A 13483-nucleotide genomic window follows, 5' to 3' on the forward strand; every position below is an offset into this window, starting at 1 on the left:
ACTAAATTAGGAGAATACATTATTAGTCATATGTATAAAATATTTTCAGTTTTTCACACTAAGAAGACATATAAATTATATATTTTTTCCTTTGTTCAAATTTATTTCTATAAAATGTCCAATTGAACAGAGTTATCACATTTTTTCCCATTTCCCTATCCTTCTTCTAAGGTCCAAAATCTCAATCCCTTTTTTTCCCTCTCTTGAAAAAACACAAATAAGTGTGTATGTATCTATTAGTATCCACTCATGCAAGTACCCATAATCTGGCCCACATTAAAAAAATTAAAGGGTGAAGCCCAAAGAACCATGAATAGGAGGAATGAAAATGTACACACATGCCTTGTGTAAGAAAATGCACGGTAGCCATATGATGATTGAAGCCACAACCCACAAGTGAGAAACACAAGTGAGAGAAGAACCAATCAGAACCATTCAATAGAGTGAGAGTGCTATCCATAATCTCATCCTCATGTGTCACAACCACACATCCACGCTCACCCTTTCTCTTTGGCGCTTATTAAACTTAACAACTCACAATATCATGAAACCTCATTCACCATTTTTTCTTCAAAGCTCTACCACCACTACAACTACTACTACTACACCTTCACTATGGCTTCGGCTACACTTTCTGTAGCCAAACCAGCTCTTCAGGTTCAATCAACATACTATTATGTATTACTATTACTGGTTGTTGTAGTAGTAGTAACATTATTTTTATGCTAAAGTTTTTTGTTTGATTTTTTTTTATGTCAGGGAAATGGTGGGAAGGGGTTCTCTGAATTCTCTGGCCTCCGCAACTCATCATCTAGCTACCTTCCTTTCTCTAGGAAGACTTCAGATGACTTCCACTCTATCATTTCATTCCAGACATCTGCAGTAAGTGTATATACATTTCTTTCAAATAATTAATGCTTTATATGAATAAATTAGCTATTTTCTACTACAATGTATGTATACTTGTTTTGATACATAAAATGGAAAAGGAAAGAAAAGAAGATTTACACCGTGATGTACTCTACTTCAAGGTGTCCAAAAAGTGTGTACAAATTAATATTTAGATTGTTAATATTTAACTCATCATACATCTATATATTTATGTGACATTAATGTTAGATCATGGGTTTGGACCCTAAATACACACTTTGGTACATGATTATCAGATTATTGCACTTTCTTTCTTCGCTAGAGAACCAAACAGGGGATAGTCTGTACCAAAAAAGAAGATTCAGTCATCACATAGTCTCTAGAGAATCATATAGAGGAAGGGGAAGTATGTGATGAGTTGTTAGAAGAATTGTTTGAAAGAAAAGAAAACTGGATTCAGTAATGAGGTGTTAATTGCTTCAGGTTGGAAGCAGTGGAGGATACAGGAAAGGTGTGACGGAAGCGAAGCTGAAGGTGGCCATAAACGGTTTTGGCAGGATTGGAAGGAACTTCTTGAGGTGCTGGCACGGCCGCAAAGACTCTCCTCTGGATGTCATTGCCATCAATGACACCGGAGGCGTCAAGCAGGCCTCTCACCTTCTCAAGTATGACTCCACCCTTGGCATATTCGACGCCGACGTTAAGCCTGTCGGTGAGGATGCCATCTCCGTTGACGGAAAGGTCATCAAAGTTGTCTCCAACCGCAACCCTGCTAACCTTCCCTGGAAGTAAGCTTTTCTACCTCTTTGACGTTAAGCGCTTAATTATTACCAAAACCAAATAAACTGAAATTACTATAACTGCTTATGCTAATTACAATTTACAAACAGAGTTTCAAATTAGAATGAAAATCACAAGTTTAGTTTGAAATTATTAATATTGATTGATTTGTGCAGGGAATTGGGAGTTGACTTGGTGATTGAAGGAACTGGGGTGTTCGTGGACAGAGAAGGTGCAGGGAAGCACATTCAGGCGGGAGCCAAGAAGGTACTGATCACAGCCCCAGGCAAAGGTGACATCCCAACCTATGTAGTTGGTGTCAATGCTGATGCTTACAGCCCAGACGAACCCATCATCAGCAACGCTTCTTGCACCACTAACTGCCTTGCTCCCTTCGTCAAGGTCCTTGACCAGAAATTCGGTAATTCACCATTTGGGCTCTACAACATTCTTATCTGTAACAGAAAATTAAACTAACTCCCACGTGACACGTGACGTGGCAGGTATCATCAAGGGAACCATGACCACCACTCACTCCTACACCGGAGACCAAAGGCTTCTTGACGCCAGCCACCGCGACCTCAGGCGCGCGAGGGCGGCAGCGCTGAACATCGTGCCGACCTCAACCGGAGCGGCCAAGGCGGTGGCGCTTGTGTTGCCGACACTTAAGGGAAAGCTGAACGGAATTGCATTGCGTGTACCAACGCCAAACGTGTCCGTCGTTGACCTCGTTGTTCAGGTGTCAAAGAAGACGTTCGCGGAGGAAGTCAACGCTGCGTTCAGAGAGAGCGCGGAGAAGGAGCTTAACGGCATCCTCTCAGTGTGTGATGAACCACTTGTCTCCGTTGATTTCAGGTGCACCGACGTTTCATCTACCGTTGACTCTTCGTTGACCATGGTCATGGGTGATGACATGGTGAAGGTTATTGCTTGGTATGATAATGAGTGGGGTTACTCACAAAGGGTTGTGGATTTGGCTGACATTGTTGCAAACAGCTGGAAGTGAAAGTCAAAGTCAAAGTTAGCCGGTAAAAACCAACAATAATAATAATAATTGTTAATTATATGTAATTTTGTATGATTATTACTACTATTACCACTACACTTGTTAAGCTTCATTTTTCAGCTTTGTGCCTTGTACCGAGAAATAGAACCATCAATTTTCTCTTTTGATTGCCTCTTATTGTGCAATAAAAATTCTTGCCTTCAACTCTAAAAGTTATTTAAAAGCTTGCTCCAAATTTCAGAAGATTAACGTTAAATGACGCCATAAAGTATAGTCTCACTACAGGTGGATATTAAACTATTAATATTGAGTTAGACTGATGCAACTTCAAAAGGTAGCTAACTTTTTTTTTTTGGTAATTTAGAGAGGATTAAGCCCAAAGGTAGCTAACTTTAAAATTAAATAAGAAATATTTCACCATGCAAATACCATAAAAAAAAACATAGCCATATCAATCTGAAGTTTGTAATATAAATGTAAAAAATTTCTTCTAGCCATACCGAGAAAAACAATGGCGCAATAGATTGTTTACAATTTTACATATCTTTTTGCTAATTGTCAACAATTTTCACAAATAATATGACATCATTTAACTAAAAGATACAATAAAATAAAAAATAATAAAAGTCAATTTTTTTATCAATATTAAAACTTTATTTATATATTATTGGGATATAGAATTTATAGTTTAAATTTAGTTGTTGCTCACATTCCTAAGCAATTTAAAAGGTATTAAATATTCTACTTTGTTAGTTCAATTTAATTGTACCATATGTCAATTTATTGCCATGTTATTAAAAGATAATTAAACATTTTTTTAAGGAGCCATTCCGATAAAGATGTTTAAAATGTCTTTTTTTAAAGAGATTTTTTAATAATTAAAATTTAATATATATAATCGATTAAATCGTATTATTTTTTGTCAAAATTAGGCTAAATAAATTAATTTGACCGAAAAATGATGAATAAAATTTTGAACCAGTCTAAATTAATATTATTTTTTATAAAAAATAACTACAATACCCTTATTATAGAAAATGACTAAAATACTCTTATTATATATATTAATTTTAAGAATTCTAAAGTCTATCCCTTTTCTTCTCTATCGTCATAGGGTTAGGATTTAGAATTTTCAATATATATATATATATATATATATATTGAGTATTTTAGTTATTCTTTATAAAAAAATATTAATTTAGACCGATTTAAAATTTAATTATTAATTTTTTGGCTAAACTTATTTGTCCAATCTAATTTTAAAAATAATATCACAATTTAATTAATTATGTGTTAAATTTTAATTATTAAAAAATATTTAAAAAAAATATTTTTAACATTTTTATCTAAGTAGCTTCCTTTTATTAAACCTTTAAATTTCTACTTTTTGTGATTTGACCCCAAAAATATAATCAAATTTACTTTTTAATTTCATAAATTAATTACTTCTCAAACTGAATCTTCTTCCGCCTTTCAATTTCATACTTTTCTTCATGTAATTGCAGTAGAAACATATACATAACACTATCATTATTTTTCTTTTAACCATATATCAAAACAAAAAACAAAAAAAGAAAAAGAAAAATCAATCCAAACAAAGGGCCTCTTCTTTTATTCATTGAATCATTGTTTTATTTCAATAATCTTTTTTTTTTTTAAAAGAAAAGAAAAGAGGAAAGAACAAAACAGGGAGGGGTAAAGCTGTTGATCATCAGTGAAGTTGATGTTGTCCCTTTTGCTTCTGCCTTCGAATCGCAGCCTGCGTCACTGTTCACTCCCTTCGCCCATGTTGCTGTCGTCACCGCGATGATCCTTCACGCTGCCCTTCTCCCCCATCCTTGTTGGTAGTAGGAGATGAATAATTTAATTGTTCAAAAGAGAAGACCAGTTGATTGATTGCAAAAATCATCATTTGATTTCAGAAAGGAATAGGAATTAATTTATAAAGAGAGAAAGTAAATTTAATTATCTGTTGGAGTTAAATCACAAAAGAATATAAATAAAAAGATTTTAAAAGATATATCTTTATTTTTTAATAAAAAATGTTTGAGTTTCACAATTTTTAATATTTTTTATCAGTATAAATATTAAATTAATTATTTTAATAAATAAATTTTATTAATTTATGTATATAAAATTTAAAAAATATAAATATAAATTATATTAATTTATATATATAAAATTTTAAGAATATATATGTACAAATTATATGATTTTTATATATAAAAAATATATATAAATATAAATTATTAATTAAATATTAATAAAAAATAATAATATTTATTTACTATATAATATTACTCTTTCTTAATTATATGATGCTAATTATTTAAATTATGCCAACACAGTACGGTATCTAATACCTTAAAATTTAGTGCTTAAAATTTGAAAAAAGGAATTTTAGATTAAAATATTTAAATTTTTTTCATTTTAATTTTAAATAATTTATATATTAAAGAGTCAATAATATTTGTAAAAAATTTAATTTATTTTTCTATTAGTCATGAATATATATATATATATATATATACAATTTTTTATATGAAACTATATCAAATATTTTTTTTCTTAAAAAGTATAATTTATGATTCTAATAAATTAGAATGCATAATTTTTTATCCTAGTAAAAATATACATGAGATTACTCTTAGAATATCGTATTTATACTTAAATTATAGAAATATTATTAATATAATATTTATATATATCTAAATTATCTATTAATAACATTCAATTTCAGTATATAAGTAAAATAAATCAATTAACAATCACTAATATAAAAAATTTTTCTTTGATTTTGAAGCGTTGATAATTGATGATTAAGATTTAAAATGAGATAATACTCAATTTGGTCCCTAAAGTTACACTCGAGCCTCAATTTAGTCCTTAAAGTTTTAATTGCCTCAATTTAGTCCCCAAACTTTTCAATGAACTCTGTGACGAAAACCACTTTAGGGACTAACATGATTAAAATTTAAAAAGTTCAGGGACTAAATTGAGGCAATTGAAACTTCAAGGACTAAATTGAGGCTCGAGTGTAACTTCAGGGACCAAACTGAGTATTTTCTCATTTAAAATTTTGTACAAAAAAGGGGAAAAAGACATATAGGTTCCTGACTTTTTAAATTTTTGACAAATACATCCCTGACAAAATTTAAATACAAAAAAGTCCCTGACTTTAACAAACGGATGACAATTTAGTCCTTTCGTCTATTTGCCTCTCATACACCAAACGGAACTGGCTGACGTGGCTGAAACGGTGTCCAGGTGTCCGTTACGGTGCCACGCTGGAAGGAAAATAAAGTTTGAAGGACAAATAAGTCCTTGACGTCATTTTACAAATAAAGTTCAAAGGACAAATAGGTCCTTGAGATTTTTTTTCAAAATTAATAAATTTCTTTCCTAAATTCTCTCATCTACCTCTCTCCATTTTTATATTTTTCTCTACTATTTTTACTCTATATATAATTATATTTTATATTAGTAATTTAACAAATCAAAATATGTCATTCGATATTTTTTTACAATTAAAATATTTTAAATGTAAAAGTATACACATTAAATTATTTTAAATTTTAGATAACGAATGTTAAAATTAATTATTAATAAAAAATTAGACTTTTTCATATAAAAATAATAATTAAAAAACTTATTATTTAATTTTTTTATCTGCAGATATCTTGATCTTCTTAGTCGAAAACTTTTGTCAACTTACGACTTTTTTGTAAAAGTAGTTTGATTTTATAAATTTTTTGTGTCATGCATAATTTATACTGTTAGAACAAAGTGAACTATAATTTAAAAAAAAATTATTCTCGTAATGTTATTATTGATAAAAATACTAGTTCTAATATAATACACAAATGCACTAATACTAACTTAATACATGAATGATGCACAAATGAATTAATGCTAACTTGATGCATAAATGAAATGATGCTAACTAATGCCACTAGTATGATAAAAACTGAACTAATGCAATTTAACAAATTCTAATATAATACACAAATGCACTAAATTTGAACTAATGCAATTTAAGAAAAAAAAAAGTAGAAACAGAACAAGTCCAATTTCTGTAATTTTAATACAAATAATTTAAATTGCAGAATACAACAAGTTAACTAGATTTCAAAATACAAGCATAATTTTATAAACAAAATTCTCATAATAGAAGCATAATGAAAAAAAAATTCTCAAGGACCTATTTGTCCTTCGAACTTTATTTGTAACATGACGTCAAGGACTTATTTGTCCTTCAAACTTTATTCCCCTTCCAGCGTGGCACCGTAACGGACACCTGGACATCGTTTTAGCCACGTCAGCCAATTCCGTTTGGTGTATGAGAGGCAAATAGACGGAAGGACTAAATTGTCCTCCGTTTGTTAAAGTCAAGGACTTTTTTGTATTTAAATTTTGTCAGAGATGTATTTGTCAAAAATTTAAAAAGTCAGGGACTTATCTATCTTTTTCCCAAAAAAAAATTGAAGAGAAGTATTATAAAAAGATTTTAATTATATTTTTTTAACACATGAAACAAGATATGACTTAACGAGTAACGTTATTAACATCTATGTCACTTTGGTTAGTGACAAGAGAATATTAAATCTGTTTAAAAATTTTTGAGATCAAAATAAATAAATAATACTTTACTCTAATATTAAATACTTGTACAAAAGTAATAGTATACATTATATATACATATTTTTATGAACATACACGTTACGAATTAAGAGTGCGAGTTTTTTTTTTTTTTTGTATTAATTAAAAGTGCGAGTTAATTGAATAAAGTTGGTCTAACACTTAAACCTTATCTAACTAAATCCTTTAAGTGGTTTTTGAGATTGACGTTATGTATTAAAATTGTCTGTGAAATTTCAATTGCATCAATTACATCTCTGAGATTGAAAAAATTACACCATATTAGTTCCTGACCCGTTTTTCGTTAACGACGCGCTGACATAGACCTCTAGTGACATGTGTCACCTTAGGGTTTGGTCACGTGTAACGATACGATGACGTGTCGGTCAGCGACACATAACATCTTGACATGGATGGTTATGCCACGTGTCACAATATAATTTGTCCACGTGTCATCCACTTTGTTATCGTTACATATGCATCGAATTGGTCTCTTATTTTGCATCAAATGACTCATTTTAATCCCTGAAATTAAATGTCGTGCACTAAATTAGTTCCTTCATCAGTTTTTTCTCTTTTTTTTATAAATTCAAAATTTTTAATATCTTTGAATACACTCATTTTAATTTTATCTTTTAACAAGTTATTTAAATACAAGTGTTTATATAAAATATTTTTAAAATTTTAGTTTTAATTATACAAAAATTTTTTATAATATTTTATTAAAAGAATTATATAAGATATTGATATTGATTTAGTAAAAAGTGTAAGTAAGAGTATAATAATATTTCTTTATACAAATTTTTTAATATTTAACATCTTAATAAATATTTTAAGAATACTTGATAAGATACTTGTTGTAAGACCCCTAATTTTAAAAAGTTATTAAATAAATTATTTATGATCTATTATATTTATTTAAAAAAATATTTTTAGAGACTTTTATATATAAGTTGAGTAAATTCTTATTTATTATTTAGAGTTCTTATAATTGAAAAATAGTGAATATTTTCTATGCCTTAATTTTAAATATTTAGATTTTTAATTTATTTAATAACTTTTTAAAATTAGGGGTCTTACACTTGTTAACTAATATAAATTCATTATTACCATCCGTTTTAAGAATGTTCGATTCCCTATATAATTGACTTCTCAATAAGATAAATTTATATTGTCGATTATAATAATTCATTTTATCTATAGCTTAGTTAGGTAGTCTTTTCATATATTACACTATTAATTAATACAAATACTTATTGTACACATGACTTGAACAGTACTAAAACAGATACAAATAAATACAAAAAGCAATAATAAAGTTTTGGATTTAGTTAACATGTGCTCTAATGATACAAGTTAAAATTATTAATTAAAAAATTTATTATAAAAAATTGTATAATAAGAAATGTAATTAAAATTAGTGTATAAAAAAATATTAAAAATTTTAAATTTACAAAAAAAAAAAAGAAAAAAAACTGATGAAAGAATTAATTTGATGCATGACATTCAATTTTAAAGACTAAAATGAGTCATTTGATGCAAAATAAGAGACCAATTTAGTGCATATGTAATAATAACATAGTATATGACACGTAGATAAATAACATTGTGACACGTGGCATGATCAAACACGTGGCAAATAGCATTGTGACCGTGACATAACCAGGGACGGATACATGGGGCAAGTGAAAGCTGGTCCCAACTTTTTTAAAAAAAAAATTAGTAGTAAAATTTAGGAAGCCCAACCCAATAAAATATAATAATTTTTAAAATTTTTTTAAATCTTTAATTGGCTAAACAGAAACACTACATTATCTTTCTTCCCTTATTCCTTTTGATGTTTAGTATTCTTTTGAAATTGAAGCCATAGCCCATAGCCACGAGCTCATGCTCTCCACTCAACTGAGTCACAGACCGTTGTCAAGTGTCACAACGGTACAACTATAACAACTATAAGGTACATTTTATTATATATTTTAAATTTTAAATTCTTTAGAGATTATATATCTTAAACAGTTACTATGCACTTTATTATTCTTATTGATATATCTCTGTGTATAGCCAAAATAAACATTTTTGTTTAAAGCTTGCCCGTTGCCACTATTTAATTTAAATTTTATTTAGATTTAGATTCATATTCTATAGAGGATAGAAAATTAACAAAGATATTTTAAGTTTTAACAATTATGAAATCATTTTTAATATTTAAACATCTACTGTTATTTTTAAATAACTTTAACAATGAAATTATTATTTTTATAAACATTGTACGCCTAGTACTAGTAGTTTTTGAGCAAATGCCACTGTGAGCAAATCACTTTGAATTCTATTCCATTGATGCTGTACGTCTAGTAGTTTTTTTAATTCTTTTTTAGTGAAATTAATAGCAATTCAGTGAAAAAATATTGTTAATTTGTTTTTGATGTTTAATTAATAAAAAATATTTAGATTTTATTTATTCATGTGAGTATATACTTATTTGATTTTTTTTTAAGTAAAAAGAAACTAGAACATTTTATGATGAGAAAGCAAAGTAAAATTGATACAATTTTTAAGAGAAAAGTTACTGATAATGTTGGAGTTCAAACAAGTCAACCATCTAATCTTATTTCACAAGAAGTTCAAGTAAATGAACTCTCTAATCTTACTCAAAATACACATCAACATGAAGTCAAAGTTCCAAGATTAGAAAGAGATGTTGATATCTCTTTACTAGAAAGGGATCCAAAAAAGCGACGTCCAATTTGGCAGTATAATGTCAATGAACATGATAAGATTCGTAGAGCATACATAATCGTAGAGCATACATAATAGCTGGGCCATACCAACAACAAATATTAGCTATCCAACTTCTGGTAATAACAATCACCGTCGATATTTTCAATCTTCTTGGTTTAAGAAATTTTCAAGTTGGTTAGAATATTCCCTAGAAAAAGATGTTGCTTGTTGTTTGCCTTGGTACTTGTTTAGTAAACATTATGGTGCTCGCAATGATGAAAAAAATGCATTTTCAGAGTTCGGATTTAGTAATTGGAAGAAAGTAAATAATGGAGTGAATTGTGCATTTGTATGTCACAAGGGTTCTATTCCTAATTCTCCCCATAATTGATGTGTGAAATCTTGTGATGATTTAATAGTTGATTATAAGCATATAGACAAAGTTCTTGATAGGCATAGTAATGAAACTATTGCAAATAACCACTTAAAGTTGAAGACATTTATTGATGCTATTCGATGGCTTGCATTTCAAGCATGTGCATTTAGAGGCGACAATGAAAGTTCTGAATCTTTGAATAGGGAAAATTTTATTGAGTTAATTAAGCTTTTAGTTTTATGTAATCAGAATGTTAATAATGTTGTCCTTAAAAATGCTCCTGAAAATGCTCAATATATATTTTTCGGTGTTCAAAAAGATATATTGCATATCTTTGCTAGAAAAGTGGGTACAACAATTCGAAAAGAAATTGGTGATTCTAAATTTTGTATAATTATTGATGAAGTAAGAGATGAGTCAAAACGAGAACAAATGTCTGTGATTTTGAGATTTGTAGACAAGCACGGTCATATTCAAGAAAGATTTTTTGATCTTATACATATTTCTGATATGTGTTCTTTGACATTGAAAACAGAAATTTCATCAGTTTTTCTCGTCATAAATTTGATGTTCAAAATCTTAGGGGACAAGGGTATGATAGAGCTAGTAATATGCGTGGTGAATGGAATGGATTGCAAGCTCTATTTTTGAAAGATTGCCCTTTTGCTTATTACATTCATTGTCTTGCTCATCGATTACAATTAGCACTTGTTTCTGCAACTAAAGAAGTTTGTTATGTTCATCAATTCTTTTGAAAACTTACCCTAATTGTGAATGTTGTGATTATTTCTCCTAAACGTCATGGTCAGTTAAAGGTTGCTCAAGCAAATAATGTTACAAACTTAATTGCCAATGATCAAATTGTAACAGGTAGTGGACTTAATCAAATTGGTACTTTGCAAAGAGTTGGAGATACTAGATGTGGCTCTCATTTGAATTCTGTATATAGCTTGCTATGCATGTTTGATGCTACTTGTGAAGTTCTTGAAAAAAGCACTGAAGAAAGTAATTTCTCCACTCGTGGTGATGCTAGTGCTGCTTATGATGCTATCACATCCTTTGAATTTATCTTTGTTTTGCATTTGATGAGAAATATTTTGGAAGTTAGTCATGATCTTTGTCAAGCTTTGCAACGAAAAAATCAAGACATATTGAATGCTTTAATTCTGGTTTCTACTACCAAAACTTTAATCCAACGAATGAGAGAATCAAGTTGGGAGACTTTCATAAACGAAGTTATATTATTTTGTGAGAAACATGACGTTGAAGTTCTTGATATGAATGCATTACATATTCCTAGAAGAGGCCGAACTCGCAAAATTATTGACCAAATTTTAGTGGATGAGCATCATTACCGTATTAATTTATTTCTAGCTGTAATTGATACACAGTTGCAAGAGTTTAATAGAAGATTCAATGATAATATGGTGGAATTGCTTACTTTAAATTCAACTTTAGATCCCAGAGATCATTATAAGCTCTTCAATGTCAACAAAGTATGTGAATTAGTAGAACGGCTTTATCCAGGTGACTTCAGTGACCAAGAGAAATTTCACATTAGAATGCAAACTCAACATTATGAATTTGATGTTCCTAATCATGTTGAGTTAACTAACTTGTGCACAATTTCGGAGTTATGTCAAGGATTAACGAAGACAGGAAAGTCTTTAACATATCCTTTGATTGATCGTTTGATTCGCTTGGTATTAACTCTCCCTGTTTCAACTGCTACAACTGAGAGATCTTTTTCAACTATGAATATTGTGAAGAATAGACTCAGAAACAAAATAGCAGATGAATTTCTTGCTAATTGTCTTTTGATTTGAGAAGAAGATTGCTGAAAGATTTGACACCGATTCTATTATCGATAAATTTTATGCTATGAAGAATCGACGTGTACCACTTCATTAGTAAAAAGTGCACATGTTTTTTGTACTTTAAATATATATTCTCTATCGCTATATTTTTGTAATGTATCTTACATTATAATTTATTTACATATTTTTTTAGGCCCATATCATTGGAAATGGATCCTTTCAATTTTTTTTAATAATTGAGGAAGTAAAGTGTGATCTCTAACCATTAATTTTATAAGTGGGACCAAAATTAAATATGAAAGAGAGAACAATAAAGAACTAAAAGATCACACTTTATATTCTCAATTTTTTTTAACAATTGAGAGGATCCATTCTCCATACCATTGACTCCAAAAAAGAAATGGTCTTTACCAATATGAAATGAAATTAGTTACAGTAGTAAGTATGCTGATCTTTTATCAGTAATTTTGGATGAGTTTTGGTTTGGGAACAAAAAAAGTCCTCACTTAGATTATGTTCAATCAGCACCTACTTAGTCCTCGCTAAGATTATATTCAACTATTGAGTTTTGGATTTCAACCTAGTGGAATCAGAATAACCACAATTCTTGGTAATATGATGCAAATGACAATTATGTTCACTACAACAAAAACTAATATTCATTTTCATGACTGTTAGTGTAGAAAAAAAATAATTATTTTAGAAAATAATTCTTACGAAAGCTAAATATCAAAAGAAAATGTTTAATATCCTTTACAATTAATAATTATAAAAAAGAATATACAAAATTATTAGTAATAAACACCATTTTATTAACGTTTATTTATTACCGAGAGTCTATTACTCGAACCTTGAAGTGAGAGTAAAACATTTGTTTCATTTTGTAACTAAATATTTGAGTTCCAGTCCCAATCTCTATTATTTAACAGGAAAAAACCAAAATAGTATGAATCAAACAGCATAACACTGTATTAGTTAGATGTTTTCTAATTTGAGAACATTATTTGCAGCTGGCATTTTCTTTCTCTTTCTCTAATAGCCTATAATTTTTATATATTATATTCAGTACAGTCACTTTAATCCTGGTTAATTAAAACAGTGACCTATTACTTTGAGAAAATGTATATCACCAGACTTGAGGTAGTGTTTGTTTTGAGGTACTGAGATAAAGATTGAGAGATTGAGACTTAATATCATGTTTGTTGATTTAGAGAATGATACTAAAATTTCTGTCTCTGTGTCCAAAATTTTAGTATTTCAGTACCTCCAAAAAGTAAG

At 29.1% G+C, this 13483-nt stretch overlaps 2 protein-coding genes across 2 annotated transcripts; both read left to right on the top strand.

Moving 5' to 3' along the window:
* The first annotated feature begins 379 nt into the window (after nt 1–379).
* Nucleotides 380–2868, top strand: LOC107604910 (glyceraldehyde-3-phosphate dehydrogenase A, chloroplastic). The gene is made up of 5 exons (XM_016306624.3): nt 380–657; nt 760–882; nt 1354–1658; nt 1827–2071; nt 2154–2868. The coding sequence occupies exons 1-5, from the start codon at nt 616–618 to the stop codon at nt 2654–2656; spliced, it is 1218 nt and encodes a 405-aa protein (XP_016162110.1). The 5' UTR covers nt 380–615; the 3' UTR covers nt 2657–2868.
* Nucleotides 2869–10230: 7362 nt separating this feature from the next.
* LOC107647332 (uncharacterized) lies at nt 10231–12299 on the top strand. The gene is made up of 5 exons (XM_016351413.2): nt 10231–10252; nt 10432–10822; nt 10924–11116; nt 11198–12091; nt 12219–12299. Exons 1-5 carry the CDS (start codon nt 10231–10233, stop codon nt 12297–12299), a joined length of 1581 nt encoding a protein of 526 aa, XP_016206899.2.
* The last annotated feature ends 1184 nt before the right edge of the window (nt 12300–13483 follow it).

This window comes from Arachis ipaensis, chromosome B6 (genome assembly GCF_059453495.1).
Source record: "Arachis ipaensis isolate K30076 ecotype BB chromosome B6, ASM5945349v1, whole genome shotgun sequence".
NCBI classification, from domain to species: domain Eukaryota; kingdom Viridiplantae; phylum Streptophyta; class Magnoliopsida; order Fabales; family Fabaceae; genus Arachis; species Arachis ipaensis.